At 32.8% G+C, this 12,510-nt stretch overlaps 3 protein-coding genes and 1 long non-coding RNA gene across 14 annotated transcripts in view; all 4 read right to left on the bottom strand.

The window, feature by feature from the left end:
* The window catches only part of LOC111458663, an 8,396-nt gene extending 8,061 nt beyond the window's left edge, over positions 1 to 335 (bottom strand). For all 4 annotated transcript variants that reach the window (XM_023101427.1, XM_023101428.1, XM_023101429.1 and 1 more), the window contains exon 1: positions 228 to 335. The gene's annotated coding sequence lies outside the window, so the exon portion shown is untranslated. The remainder of the gene's footprint in view (positions 1 to 227) is intronic.
* A 1,323-nt stretch (positions 336 to 1,658) lies between these two features.
* On the bottom strand, positions 1,659 to 3,875 carry LOC111458665 (probable RNA-binding protein ARP1). Of its 6 annotated transcripts, none has more exons than XM_023101435.1 (6): positions 3,591 to 3,872; positions 3,322 to 3,475; positions 3,076 to 3,202; positions 2,916 to 2,964; positions 2,575 to 2,806; positions 1,659 to 2,074 (listed from the first exon to the last, which is right to left on the bottom strand). In XM_023101435.1, exons 1-6 carry the CDS (start codon positions 3,747 to 3,749, stop codon positions 2,043 to 2,045), a joined length of 753 nt encoding a protein of 250 aa, XP_022957203.1. In that variant the 5' UTR covers positions 3,750 to 3,872; the 3' UTR covers positions 1,659 to 2,042. The 6 variants fall into 6 exon arrangements, with proteins under 6 accessions (XP_022957203.1, XP_022957206.1, XP_022957205.1 ...); XM_023101438.1 differs by having other exon boundaries at positions 1,659 to 2,097; positions 2,575 to 2,803; XM_023101437.1 differs by having other exon boundaries at positions 1,659 to 2,097; positions 3,591 to 3,870.
* A 3,148-nt stretch (positions 3,876 to 7,023) lies between these two features.
* Positions 7,024 to 8,834, bottom strand: LOC111458668. Its single transcript, XR_002713164.1, has 2 exons — positions 8,594 to 8,834; positions 7,024 to 8,274 (listed from the first exon to the last, which is right to left on the bottom strand). It is a non-coding gene; the product is annotated as an uncharacterized LOC111458668 (long non-coding RNA).
* Positions 8,835 to 8,907: 73 nt separating this feature from the next.
* The window catches only part of LOC111458667 (nuclear transcription factor Y subunit B-1-like), a 4,392-nt gene continuing 789 nt past the window's right edge, over positions 8,908 to 12,510 (bottom strand). For 2 of the 3 annotated variants that reach the window (XM_023101440.1, XM_023101442.1), the window contains exons 3-7: positions 12,328 to 12,457; positions 11,937 to 11,942; positions 11,735 to 11,818; positions 11,564 to 11,605; positions 8,908 to 9,281 (exon numbers count right to left, since the gene is read on the bottom strand). In XM_023101440.1, the coding sequence (XP_022957208.1) occupies positions 9,240 to 9,281; positions 11,564 to 11,605; positions 11,735 to 11,818; positions 11,937 to 11,942; positions 12,328 to 12,457 (304 nt within the window). In that variant the 3' untranslated portion in view covers positions 8,908 to 9,239. The remainder of the gene's footprint in view (positions 9,282 to 11,563; positions 11,606 to 11,734; positions 11,819 to 11,936; positions 11,943 to 12,327; positions 12,458 to 12,510) is intronic. The other variant, XM_023101441.1, reaches the window with a different exon arrangement.

Here is a 12,510-nt window from a genome sequence, read left to right as displayed (position 1 = left end):
AAAAAAAAAAAAAAAAAAAAAAAAAAAAAAAAAAAAAAAAAAAAAAAAAAAAAAAAAAAAAAAAAAAAAAAAAAAAACTCAGACAACAGCATAAGCCCTAATTAAGAAAACCAGTCGGGATCTAAGAACCGACGAGAGTGAAAATATGGTTATTGCGAAACATAAAACACCATTAAATTAGAGGTAAACAGAGAATTGCAATGAACAGAGAAGGGAAACGAGTGTACCTCACCGGATCTTCTCAGAAAAAAAGAAAAATGGAATTTCTGTGTGAAAGAGAGAGGGTTTGGGTTTTAGAGAGAGAGATCCTGAAATTTATTTTGGATGGAAGCTTTCGAAACTCAAAAGAGTTGGAAATAATAATTTTATTGTTTTATTTATTTATTTAAAAGAACAAATTAAATTAAATTAAATTAAAAAAATATCCATCCTTTTTTTATGCTACTTTCTTTCTAACCTTTCAGTGATCGATGCGGCTAAAGCTTACTCTAAATTCTGAACGCTTTAATAAAAAATTTTTTTTTTTTTTTGTTTAATTAAAATTTATTCTTCAATATATCATTTATTTTAATTGTATTATTTAACTTAATTTCTTGTTCAGTTAAAATTATGCCGTAAATCTACAACTACCTCTTCATTTTATCCACAAAATCCACAAAATTTTCTAAAAATGTGTCTATTTTGTATCTAATTTTTTTTATTTAATAATATATGGAGTGAGAGTTTTAACATTTGACCTATTAATCGAGCGCACGAGTCTTAAAAGTTGAACAATGCTTTTAGTTAACTCGAGAGTGGCTATGGACTGTATTAGATGAGGAAGGGGTGAAGGGGAAAAAACAAGAGAGAGGGACTGTTTTTCATTTATTCTAATATATTTTTAATTTTAAAATGTCGCATCCGCCCTCACTAACAATTGAATGGATTTTGTCAGTTCATACAACAAAATGAGCATTTTCTAAATGTTAGGGACTCGAGCGTTCAATTTTGAAACTTTGAGACTAATTTAACACAAACCCCCAATATTAGGGACTAAACGTGTAAGTTATCTTAAATTTTTGTATATCAACTAACACGTCAATTTACAAAAATGAAATTATGAACAGTGTAAACATGTACATTTCAATTTTTACACATCAATTACGGTGTAATTCTCACAATTATCTTAACAGCAAAAAAAAATACAAAAAGAAAAAACACTTTAGAACAAATTCAGCAAAATTTAGAGATATAATTGATGTGGATATCATATAACTTGAAATAGTATAGTTGGGACACCTTATGTCAAATCAAATAATGATTTTGTGTAAGTTGGAAATTTGCATTTGGTACTTTGCCTCAGTCCTTCATACTATAAATATAAATTATTTTGTAATGGTGACATTGGGTACTTGCACCACACTTTTCCTACAAACTTTATAATTTAATTAAGTTTATACCATAATTAATCAATCAATTTCCACCGACATGACCATTAAAAGGGAAGCATGACCTTAGAAAACTCAACAAAATCATATAAATTTGAGCACAAACACTGCACCACAAGCTCAAAAATTGACACATAATCTTATAATTCATGGTTTCAAGGTGCAAGCTTTTTACCTTAAAGTAAGCAAAGAGTTATTTCGACGTTTTAATCTGTACGTTGAAAGCTTCTATGGTCGAACTGATTGGAGACGGGAGATTCGAGCTTATAAGAGTAAGAGAGATGGGTTTGGGGGAGAGATAATGGCAACAAAAATGAGTTTATAATTAAAAGAAGAAAGAAAGAGAGGGCTACAACAGATCAGCCTAAAAATAATGTAAGTTCTGAGCAGCCCCCCACCCCCACCCCCACCCACCCAGCGTCACCTTGTCTACTCTGTTATTTTTTTTTTGTTTTCCCTTGTCTGCCATGTACCGAGAGAATGAGATGTTCAGATTTTTAAAATAAATAAATAAAAATGTCCCTCCTTAGCCTCTGCCTGCCTGCTTGCCTGCTTCCCCATTTTGTTTATACTTGATTCTTCTCTGCTCTTCTTTTACCACCACCACCATCATCATCATTCCCTGCATCCTCCTCCTCCAACTCTACCTATTATTCCACAACCAAGCAAACTGTTGTTTGTAATATCAGTTTAATGATCATCATTATATTACATCGTTCAACAAAATATAATACGATATTTTCCACTTTGAGCATAAGTATAACCTCTCGTGGTTTTGAAAGGCCTCGCACTAACGATGTATTCATGATCAACCCCTTAATTAGTTAAGATAGACCTCGACAATATGCTCAATCAATTTGATAATTGCACGTGGGTCCGAGGAAAGCAAGTTGGCAGAGGGGGAGGACAGACCCTTTTACTAAAACTACCCTTTCACGTGGAGGAGGAGGAGGAGGAGTCTGATCTGTTTTCTTTTTCTTTATCTTTTCTTGTTAATAACGTTTGACCATTGACCAAAATCCGTGTTCTTCTGGACATCATGCAAAAGGCAAAACAATGGGCGAAGGACAGCAGCAGTAATTCTATACATCTCTATCATCCCAACAAAACGCAATAACTCAACACAGAAATTGAAGAGAAAACGGACCTGGGTTGGGGCCAACGGATGCGGGTTTCGACATAATGGAAGTGGGTGGAACCCCCGCAAATGGCCCAGCCGCCGTCGGACTTGGCGGGAATATGTGTGCCGGCATCCCCATCGCCTGTGATTGATGGTAATGATACACCGGGTACATCGGCATCAATGTGTTCGCACCCACCATGGCCTGCCCCGGATATATCTGCGCGTAAGGCCCGCCGTTCATATACCCCACCTTCTGCTGTTCATCACATAAAAAAAAAAATAATCATAATCTAATGTCTAATGAATTTCAAAATATTTAAGAAATAATTGATTTATTAATTTAAATAAATAAAGGAATAACTGACATGGTTGTAACTGATATCGGTGGCGATGTAGGTGGGGCTTGGGGAGTATCTGTAAGAAAACGAAATTTACGTTGATTTACAAGAAAATACCAAAAATAATACTAAAGAATCCCTGGGCAATAATAGAGTACGGAAGAGTGTATAGGATCTTGTGGTATACCCATAGAAAGGGACGGCCTGATGAGGCTGATGATGAAACGCCGTCGGATGAGTCCCCGCCGGGTAGTACCACTGCACGTGGTTTCCCGCTGCCGCTGACGTCGTCCTCGGCGCACCACCGTTTGATCCTTCAAGGAATCACAAACCATATTCAGATCTTCCCCAACTTAATTACGAAAATGCCATTCACAAATACTGAACTGACCAGTTTCTTCTTCGAGAGAGAAGAGGAGAAGAGTGTGTTAACCTGGTTGAGGACCTTGCGGAGGAGTAGCCGAAGCAGACCTAGAGGATCGCCGAGCGCCAAGGGAAGCCAGATTACAGTTGGCTCGACGGCCATTGATGATCGGAGCCGAATCCTCACAAGCCTTCTTCGCCGATTCTGCTTCCTTGAACGTGACCTAAAATCGAAAACATCAAGAACATCAAGAACATCAAGAACAAACTCGAGAATCATCAATGAAGCCAAAAATCAACAAAAAAACAAAAAGAAATCCGTAATTCCTTGAGACTTACGAATCCGTAGCCCTTGGATCTGCCGGTGAGTTTATCGGTGATGATAACCGCCTCGAGAATGTCACCGAACTTCTCGAAGTGATCTCTCATGGCTTCCTTGGGAGTCTCCCAAGCCAAGCCCCCAACGAACACCTTGGTCAAAGTGGTATCCCCAAACATGGCTGAAGAATGGGCGGTGATTAAGCGAAGGAGGGAGAAAATGGTGGTGGGGAAGAGAAGAAGAAGGTTATATAAGAAGGGAGAAGGGAGAAGAATAACAGAGTGGTATGGAAATAAAGAAATGGAAGAAGACAGAGAGACAGAGAGGCTGACAGATAGGCAATTGCCCAACCCTGGCTATGCCTATCTATCTATCTCATCAACGTCAACACACACACACACAACCATTTCTTTTTATTTATTTATTTTTTAATTTCGATTAAATTAATTTTAATTCTTTAACTAAATCGGACAATCAATGCGGTAATTACCTACAGATTACAATTAGTAAATACTAATAATCTCAGCCTATCAAAACCATATATTACCTAATTAAATTTCATATATTGGGTTTTCCTTATACATACTCCTAATTAACTAATCCTATAATTACCGCTTTTACTTAATTAACTAATCCTCTATCTATATATATATAGTTTGAATTTTTAATATATCGAGGTGGTTTGAATAAACCAAGGCAGGTAATGTTGATCATAATGTTTGAAATTTGCAGTACGTTGTTTATCCATAAGGAAAAAAAATATATTGTGATGTCCGAGTAAAGTAGATGTCCAATCAATACAACATCTGAACGAGAGTGATCATGAATGTATGAGTCGACCCTTCATGTTTTGTGACATGATCATAAAAAGTCTAAAATTAAGCATGTTTTGGTGTAAAGTTATATATATTAGGTAATCTGTTTAAATTTTTATTACCATACATACGAGTGAGCACAAAACATCTTAAAATGACATGCATTGGTTTATGACAATAGTTTAATTCAAGTAGATTATTAATTTTTAAAAATAGTTCAAGTTAATTAGGTGACGTAGTCATAGCAGGATGTTGGATCATAATGGCTTGTAAATGAGACACCGCGCGGTGTGTCAGTGAACTGGTTAGTTTGAGAGAAGAACGAAACATTTTTATAAGAGTGTGTAACCCAGAGGAGGGGTGTGCATTCATAATTAATTAATTATAACGAATAATATAATCACGAAGAAGTATAGAATTTTGTTTGAAAAATAAGTATATATATACAAATTATTTAAGCTAAGCCAGACGAGTAACAATGTGCTAGCATGACCGTTTCTGATGGACGTTATGAGCTGTTGCAAAGGGAATCATAATCCCACGCGCTTAATCATTAAACTTGTATCCACTCGCAATTGAATTGGCTGTCCTAGTCCCATAAAAGTTCAGCCTTTTAACAACTTGGCGCGTGTTTAATAACCACCATCTCCACGAGTCTTTATCAATATTCAATATTAACGATTAAATTGCTAATGTGTTCCTAAATTTTTATTTATAGTGGATCTGTATATATATATATAATTATTTATTTTGTGTCTAGTGAAACTTAATCTTATAATTTTTATAATTTAAATATTTTTCATTTGAATAGTTGTTTAAAAAGCTGTATTTATGTGTTTTTTTTTAATGAATTATAGAATAAAACCATATTATTAAAAATTGAATGTTATGGAAATTAATATTTGTTGGGTTAAAATTAGGAAATTTTGATTTTAGGATGAAAAAAGTTGGGGTTTTAACAACTTTGTTCAAAAAAATGCCTATAAACTCCAACCTTTATTATTATTTATAATTTTGATAAATATTTTCAATAATAAATTAATTTATAAAAAAATATGAAATTATACACTAAAATACAGTCAACGTGACAACATAAAAGTTATGTAACCGCTCTTGAATTCCACTTTTTAAAAACATTCATTTGTAGGCTTAAATTTGTATAAAAACAAAATTTACGAGCTGGAGGCTAAACACATTTATTTTTTTTAATCTATTTAGTTTAAATAGAATTAAAATTACATATTAAAATCAACATAATTCGACGATAATTATAAAAAGTTTATATATATATATATATATAATACAAAAACAATTTATAATATTGTATATTGTTTATTATTATTATTATTTTAGAATTTAATTTTTATTTCTATTCTTCGAAATTAAATTGATAAGTGATAAATTAATGTAGAAAGAATTTGAGTTACGAGTTAAATCTGTATAGTTTGAAGTTCGAAAACTAACCTTATATTTAATATGAAAGTTTACTTTAAATTTTGAGTTATTTTTTGAACCGGAACAAATTCATAAATTTAATATAAAATAAAAAAATTTATATATAATTGGGCGAATAGATTTTAAGGAATAAACTTATAAAATGATAAAATAAATAAAAAGATAAAAAGAAATAAAGAAGTAAATAAAAGGAAGAGAGAGTGAGAGAAGCAAAATGGACACTCCCTACAAAGATACGGGCAGCCTCGCGTGGATGTCTTGTACTCATTCATTCGTTCCTTCAATTATAACAATGCACGTGACAAATGCCACGTGACATACACAGTCAGCTTTCTCTCTCTCTAGAACTAGGAGGGAGCATAGGACAACGTGGCCAGCTGTAAGAGAGCAGGATGGGTATTTTCGTAAATTCATCCTTTCTTTTCTTTTTCTTTTTATTTGTTTAAGGTACTTTTTGATTTTTGACCATTAAAAAAAAAGGAAAAGAAAAAACGAGCCTATGCGATCCCATGCATCAGACCCCAGCCATTGCCAGTGCACTACACGTTCTCTATTTCTGTTATTTGTAGTTTTTTTTAATTATTATTTTCTTTATAAATTTAATTCTTTTTTTCCAAATTTTCTATTTTATTTCGTGAAGGGATTAATGTCAAAATAATGGCTTAATAATTAGCCAAAATAGACATTTTAAAAAATCGAGGATCTCTCTCTCTCTCTGCTAACTACCAAACAGCAACCTTCTACTTTAAATGCTTTATTTGAATGATTTTAAGATTGGTTGTCTTTTGCCAAGAATATCATAACAAAATACAACTTCAATTTTTTTTTTCATCAATTTTTAATTATAATTAATAACACTTTTTCTACATAGTTTCTTTAATTTTTTTTAAATCAACATATTTACACATGAAAGTATTTAAAATATATATTATACCTATTGAGTCCTACATAAAAGATTAACGACTAAAAGTGAGAATGATAGAAACCAAAACAGAGATAATCTCAAATGAGAAAACTTACTAACATAAATGCAACCAAATCTAAAACTTGAGGATAAAAAAAAGGAATAATTTATTTATTTATTTTCATTAGTAAAAATATTAAAAACGACAAGTGTATGTCATAGATTAGAAATGTTAGAAGCTTTAGGTACTTTGATTCATAATAATCTATTAGTGATGGCTACACAATAAATCATTGCTTTGCATTTAGTTAAGCAAAGTGCGAATCTATAAGTTGATACTACATTTTATGGACAATATGGACAATATGATTTGTACATGCAAGTGAGGCTGTAGCTATGAAAAAATCGAGCCTATGCTTTAATCTTACCATAGAATAAATTTAAAACGATGAAATTTATCACATAACCAATAATAGACTTGATGGCAATATAGAGCTAGTAGGAGCAAAGCTCACACACACCGACTAATAAAAGATGGGACAAAATCACCTTATTCTCCGAGTTGATTCTAAAAATTAAAAATAAATAAATAAATAATAATCAAACATTTACTCCAATAGCTTTTTCTCAAACCTGGCTTGCCAAATTAACTTTACTAAAGAATAAAAACGATGATAAAATTTGTTGATATTTAGGAAAAAGAAATAAAATATTGTAAAAGCTCGAATCCACTTTAAGACTATTCTTACTATTCTTAAAACTACAATAGCTTTCAACTTATGAAATCACCTTTTCAAAAGAAAATTTTTGGTAATTTGATGGTTGAAACACGAGATGAATGATCATTTTCTAAATTGATGAAGATGCAATTTCATCTAATCACCTATCAGTGCAAATGCAATTTATGTTCTATCGATCCTATTTTGAAAAATATTATTTCACCAAATAGATGTTATACCACCAAAATTACCATACTCTACTAAATACTTCAAAAAAAATATATATATATATATTGCCCTATTAAGTTCTAAAAAGTACCATATAAATACAAAAAAAAATCCTTAATTATAGGCTTAGTTGGGCATTGATGATAAACCATAGATGATAATAAAAAGAATAGGCAAGAAAAGTAATAATTGTGAGAGAGAAGCAAAAAAGAAAAAAAAGAAAAAGTTAGAAGAAATCAAATCAAAGAGGGATAAAATGTTAATTTGGGGAGAGGAAGAAGAAAGGATTACTTGAAACACAGCTGTGGGATTCATGAGTCCGTACCAAACACCCAACCAAGTGGGGGGTCTGTGGAAAGCATTGCCCCAATTGGCTTGACCTAAGTGGACTGACAGATTGGAGATCTTCACTGGTTTTAATGAAATGGAAACACATTTAAAGAGAAAAAAAAGAGAGAGAGAAAGAGAGAAGGGTACCACTATAATGTTTCTCTGACCGTGATCTCATATCACGTGCTAGTCATGTGACTTCTAGCCTGGTGATTTATGTCCACCACGTGCTCCTGCTTCTTCTTGCACAGTACTACAGATAATAATAACCATGCTTCCACTTCCAGATAAGTTAAAACATCATGCATCTTCATTTATCAAATGCCTCAATTTTCTTAATGATTCTCACTAACTGAAGTAAACCCTAATGGTAATGGTGACCTACATATACTATTTCAAATCCAATATATAAGCTACTATTTTATTTTGAATTGACAGTCTCTTCGGCCAAAATCTCTTATTCAGAACCTGAACAAAGCATGCTAGTTCATATATATATATATATTGGTTGCCTTGAGAATCAAATCACAGATCTTTTAGTCAAGAGGAAGTGAAGCATAATATGATCTTACCAAAGTTCTTTTAAGGATGGAGAATCGCTGAGCTGCTTTGATTGGTTTGCTTTCCTTCCCTCAATATTTGTTGGGTTCGGATTGGGGGTCCCGAGCAAGATGCTTGCTAAGAAGATTGCAGTGTCCACCAACAGCGCCCCATCTGTCCCTCCAAGTCAAAGAAACTTGCAGTTGACCTACAGTCAGATTCCAGTCAAGCATTCGGATCAAATATCAGCCAACAGATTTGATATATATATATATATATATATATAGCGAGAGAGAGAGAGAGAGAGAAGACAGATTCATGTTAAAAGGGAAGGAGAGGATACATGTAGCACTTTCTTAGTCATTTGAGACCAGTGTCATTAAAGCAAAAGCAACAGAAGTTGGAAAGAGAATAATATTTCCAGTTTTCAAATTCCTGAAGCAACTATACTAAATTGAAGGTCCCAAATTGACGAGAGCATCAATAAAATCGAAGCCCACCTTAAAGCCCAAACCAAAATCAAATCCAGAACCAACACAGAAACCACAAAAATATAGATTACAATATCATCTCATATCATAATAAATTAGCCAAATCGATTGTAAAGATTCTATATAGGCGTTGAACGCTTCTACCAGCCTCAGATTTCAGGCAATCCAAGTGGGATGCAGGTGACTCCTATTCATTATTCTGCATTGAAGGAATGATCAAATGCTGTCCCTGCAAAACATAGGATGCCGGAAAATAATAATAGAGTCAGCCAAAACATTTATCAGACAACTAACCTCAATAAAACAATTTCTTTTTGAAAGAAATATATATAGATATAGGTAGATGGATATCAATGCTGTGCATTTGCAATAGAGGAAACAAACAACCATTTGCTCAACTATAATGTACCAATAAGCAAAAAAATCAAACAGCCAAATTAAATTAACATTTGAGTTACCCTCACGTAGACACCTCAGACTGCATTAAGAATTCACCTTAGTAATTAAAACCAGCAAAACACATTTCATAATCCAAAACTACCGGCGTAAAGGAAACTTTATGATCCACAGAGATAGTTGGGAAGGGCTTAAATCTCAATCAAATAAAAGAGAAAATTGACGATCAACTACATGTTACTCAATTTAAAGAACTTGTCGAAAGTTTAAATGAGCATAAAATGCTAAAAATAAAAAACCCACTAAAATTTCATATTTCAACACTTCTTTTCATTCTAGCCCATTTCAATACTGACGATCTACAGATTTCCACCAATTTTAACAAGGGGTTACTGTGCAGACCGCACAATTTTTAGTATTAAAAAAAAAAGGAGATCGTAAGACATTCGTTCATATATGCCGCCATGAAGATTTATACTCATAACCTTTAGGACACCCTGGCTCTTCAAACCACCAAGCTCAAAGTTAGTAAAGGCAGATTATGTCATCATAATTAATAATCACTGCATCAATGAGACATCAACTCAAAAATTGATGTTCATGTGAGTAACAACCTCAGCATGGTAGCTGCTCCCAATAATTTATTCTCCTTGTAGAGGTCCATATTTAAGTCTTGCTCTTTTGATAGTTCTACTAATATATTTGGAATGAATCTAGGGATTAAATCCTTCCAACTTTTGTAACCCATATTCTGTTCTTTTTTTTCTTTTTTTCTCTTCATTTTGCTAAATTGGAAGTCATATTTTATAACAAAATAATTTTTTTTTTAAAAAAAACATTAACGCCAAATTAACCAAAACTAAACATTTAACCACAATCATAAAAACAAAGTTACACAACCGCCATAACTCAAAAATCTTCATCGCCTTATTAAAAGATTTAATATCCTTGCATAAAGAAGAAATTATGATATGACCAACTAAAGGGAAGAACATCTAGCATAGATATTTCATTGCAACTAGAAATCTATGTGATAGGTAAACAGGCATATCTTCCTATACTAGGACAAATAGCGAAAATAGTACAATTCAAATTACTTTCTGTTCTAAAGAGTGCAGTGAATCAACGTAAGAGGTAAACATGCTTCTCACACAAAACCCTATTATGACAAGTAGCAAGAAAACTAATGCAATTCATTTTCTTTTCATCCTAGAAAACTAAGAAAGAAGAACAATGAAAGGCCAATAAAAAGTAGTATTAGGCATTATTTCAAAAAATGACAAGCCAATAACTATCACATTCAAGAAATGTTAGATAGAATACTGTCCCAATTGTGAAGCATTTAGATCAAACAGGCAAGGAACAGCTGTAGAAAATTCAAGGGAAAAAAAGTGTTATATAGATATTTACATCGTTATAAATAGTGGAATTTCAAGCTCACCGTTCCCAAGATCTCAAACAATCTTAAACTAGATGTAGGACATTGTTCCAAATGAAAAGTAGCTTCATACAGATTTCTTTCTTTCTTTCTTTCTTTCTTTCTTTCTTTTTTTTGAGATCATGAAATCTTCTTTTCTGAACAATGATACTGTAGGACAAATTTAAATGTCTAAAAATTCCTCCGAGGAAAAAGAGTGTGTAGAATTTTTTCTTGACTATGAGATGTTTGAAAGGTAGAATAATAAAGTTCTTTTCTTTAATAATATATCTTCTTATAAACATTAAAAGTATATCATTTCAATATCATCTACCAATGGTTGGCTTGGTGACATTGAGCATGTGGAAAAAACAAAATAGACTTTGGGGAATGGATTCAATCTCCATATGTTGGTCACCTACCACCTAGGATGAAACCCTACTAGACAAGCTAACTTCATATGACAAGCAAATGTTATAATAATAATAATTAAAAAAAAAAACAAAAACAGGTAGGATACATGTATATATAAGGGAAAAAGAATAATGGGTCCATCTTCTAAGCAACATTCAAAATTAAAGACAATGCCGGTAATAACAAGTGAATAACAGCTACAAATTTCAATCCAATTATTAGCAATGAAAAAGAGGGCGTTCCTGAACAGCATGTTGACAAGTTGAGAGAAGAGAGATTATTACTTGGGTGTTAATGTAAGTCAACGCTCCCGACTGCATGTATTGCTGCACATATAGTTGAACCAAAATCAAGGTATGATTACATATAAAGGGGCAAAAAAAAAAATCAATTCATGTGTCCATGATGATAAAAAGAATTTCTGTAAACAAAGATTCTACGAAAAGTAACTAAACCTGGGAATTTTGACCAGGCATGGCCCCAACTGCATCTCTTTTAGCAGATTCGTCACCACCCCTAGAAGATCCTTTAGCATCACACTGGAAAAGTTTGCATTCAACCAGAAAAGCTTAGCCATACTTTTCTCTCAAAGAAAGCTCAGATTAGGGGGATACAATAAACACTAGAATACTAGGTTTAAGAGCTCGTTTCAATTACCTCCAACTGAAGCAACACCATTGCCCCCACCAAAAAAAGTGAAGGAAAAGAAAAGGAAAAAAGAAAACAAATGTAAGCACATCATAGTGATGAGATCAAACAAATTATATACCCGCACAAAAAACGTAACAGACCAAATTCATTCAAAACGTCAGGATACAAGCATTTACTGATCAACGGCGAAAAGTTTTAAGCACTCGTCCACCAGTTGAAGCACTCTCAAATCTCAATTACTAAAAGTAATCGAAAGTGCGAGAAGCGCTCTAATTGCTATAGTCATGGACATCCACAATAATCCGCACAAGTGATGTCCGTGTACAATTAAGTCTAAATGTGAGGTGCAAGAAAACATAAAACAAAAAAAGAAGCTAAAAATTAGAAACAATTTTACCTCTCTGTACCTAGTAAGGTACGACTTAAGCGGATCAATATACTCCTCAAATCCCAACGTCGCCATTGCCCAAAGCAAATCATCGCCATTAATAGTCTTCCTCTTTTCCTTCTGGCACTTGTCACTCGCCCTACACAAAAAAAAAAAAAAAAAAAAAAAAAAAAAAAAAAAAAAAAAAAAAAA

The sequence above is a fragment of the Cucurbita moschata genome, unplaced genomic scaffold, assembly GCF_002738365.1.
Source record: "Cucurbita moschata cultivar Rifu unplaced genomic scaffold, Cmos_1.0 Cmo_Scf00021, whole genome shotgun sequence".
In the NCBI taxonomy this organism is placed as follows: Eukaryota; Viridiplantae; Streptophyta; class Magnoliopsida; order Cucurbitales; family Cucurbitaceae; genus Cucurbita; species Cucurbita moschata.
Note: the sequence above shows the minus strand (reverse complement) of the source record. Positions and strands in the feature narration are given on the sequence as shown.

Coding starts and splice junctions, on each gene's coding strand:
- LOC111458665 (XM_023101433.1), bottom strand. CDS start 3,749: ATGTTTGGGGATACCACTTTGACCAAGGTGTTCGTTGGGGGCTTGGCT. Junction 3,476..3,590: donor GATCCAAGGGCTACGGATTC/GTAAGTCTCAAG, acceptor TTTCGATTTTAG/GTCACGTTCAAGGAAGCAGA. Junction 3,203..3,321: donor TCCGCAAGGTCCTCAACCAG/GTTAACACACTC, acceptor GATTCCTTGAAG/GATCAAACGGTGGTGCGCCG.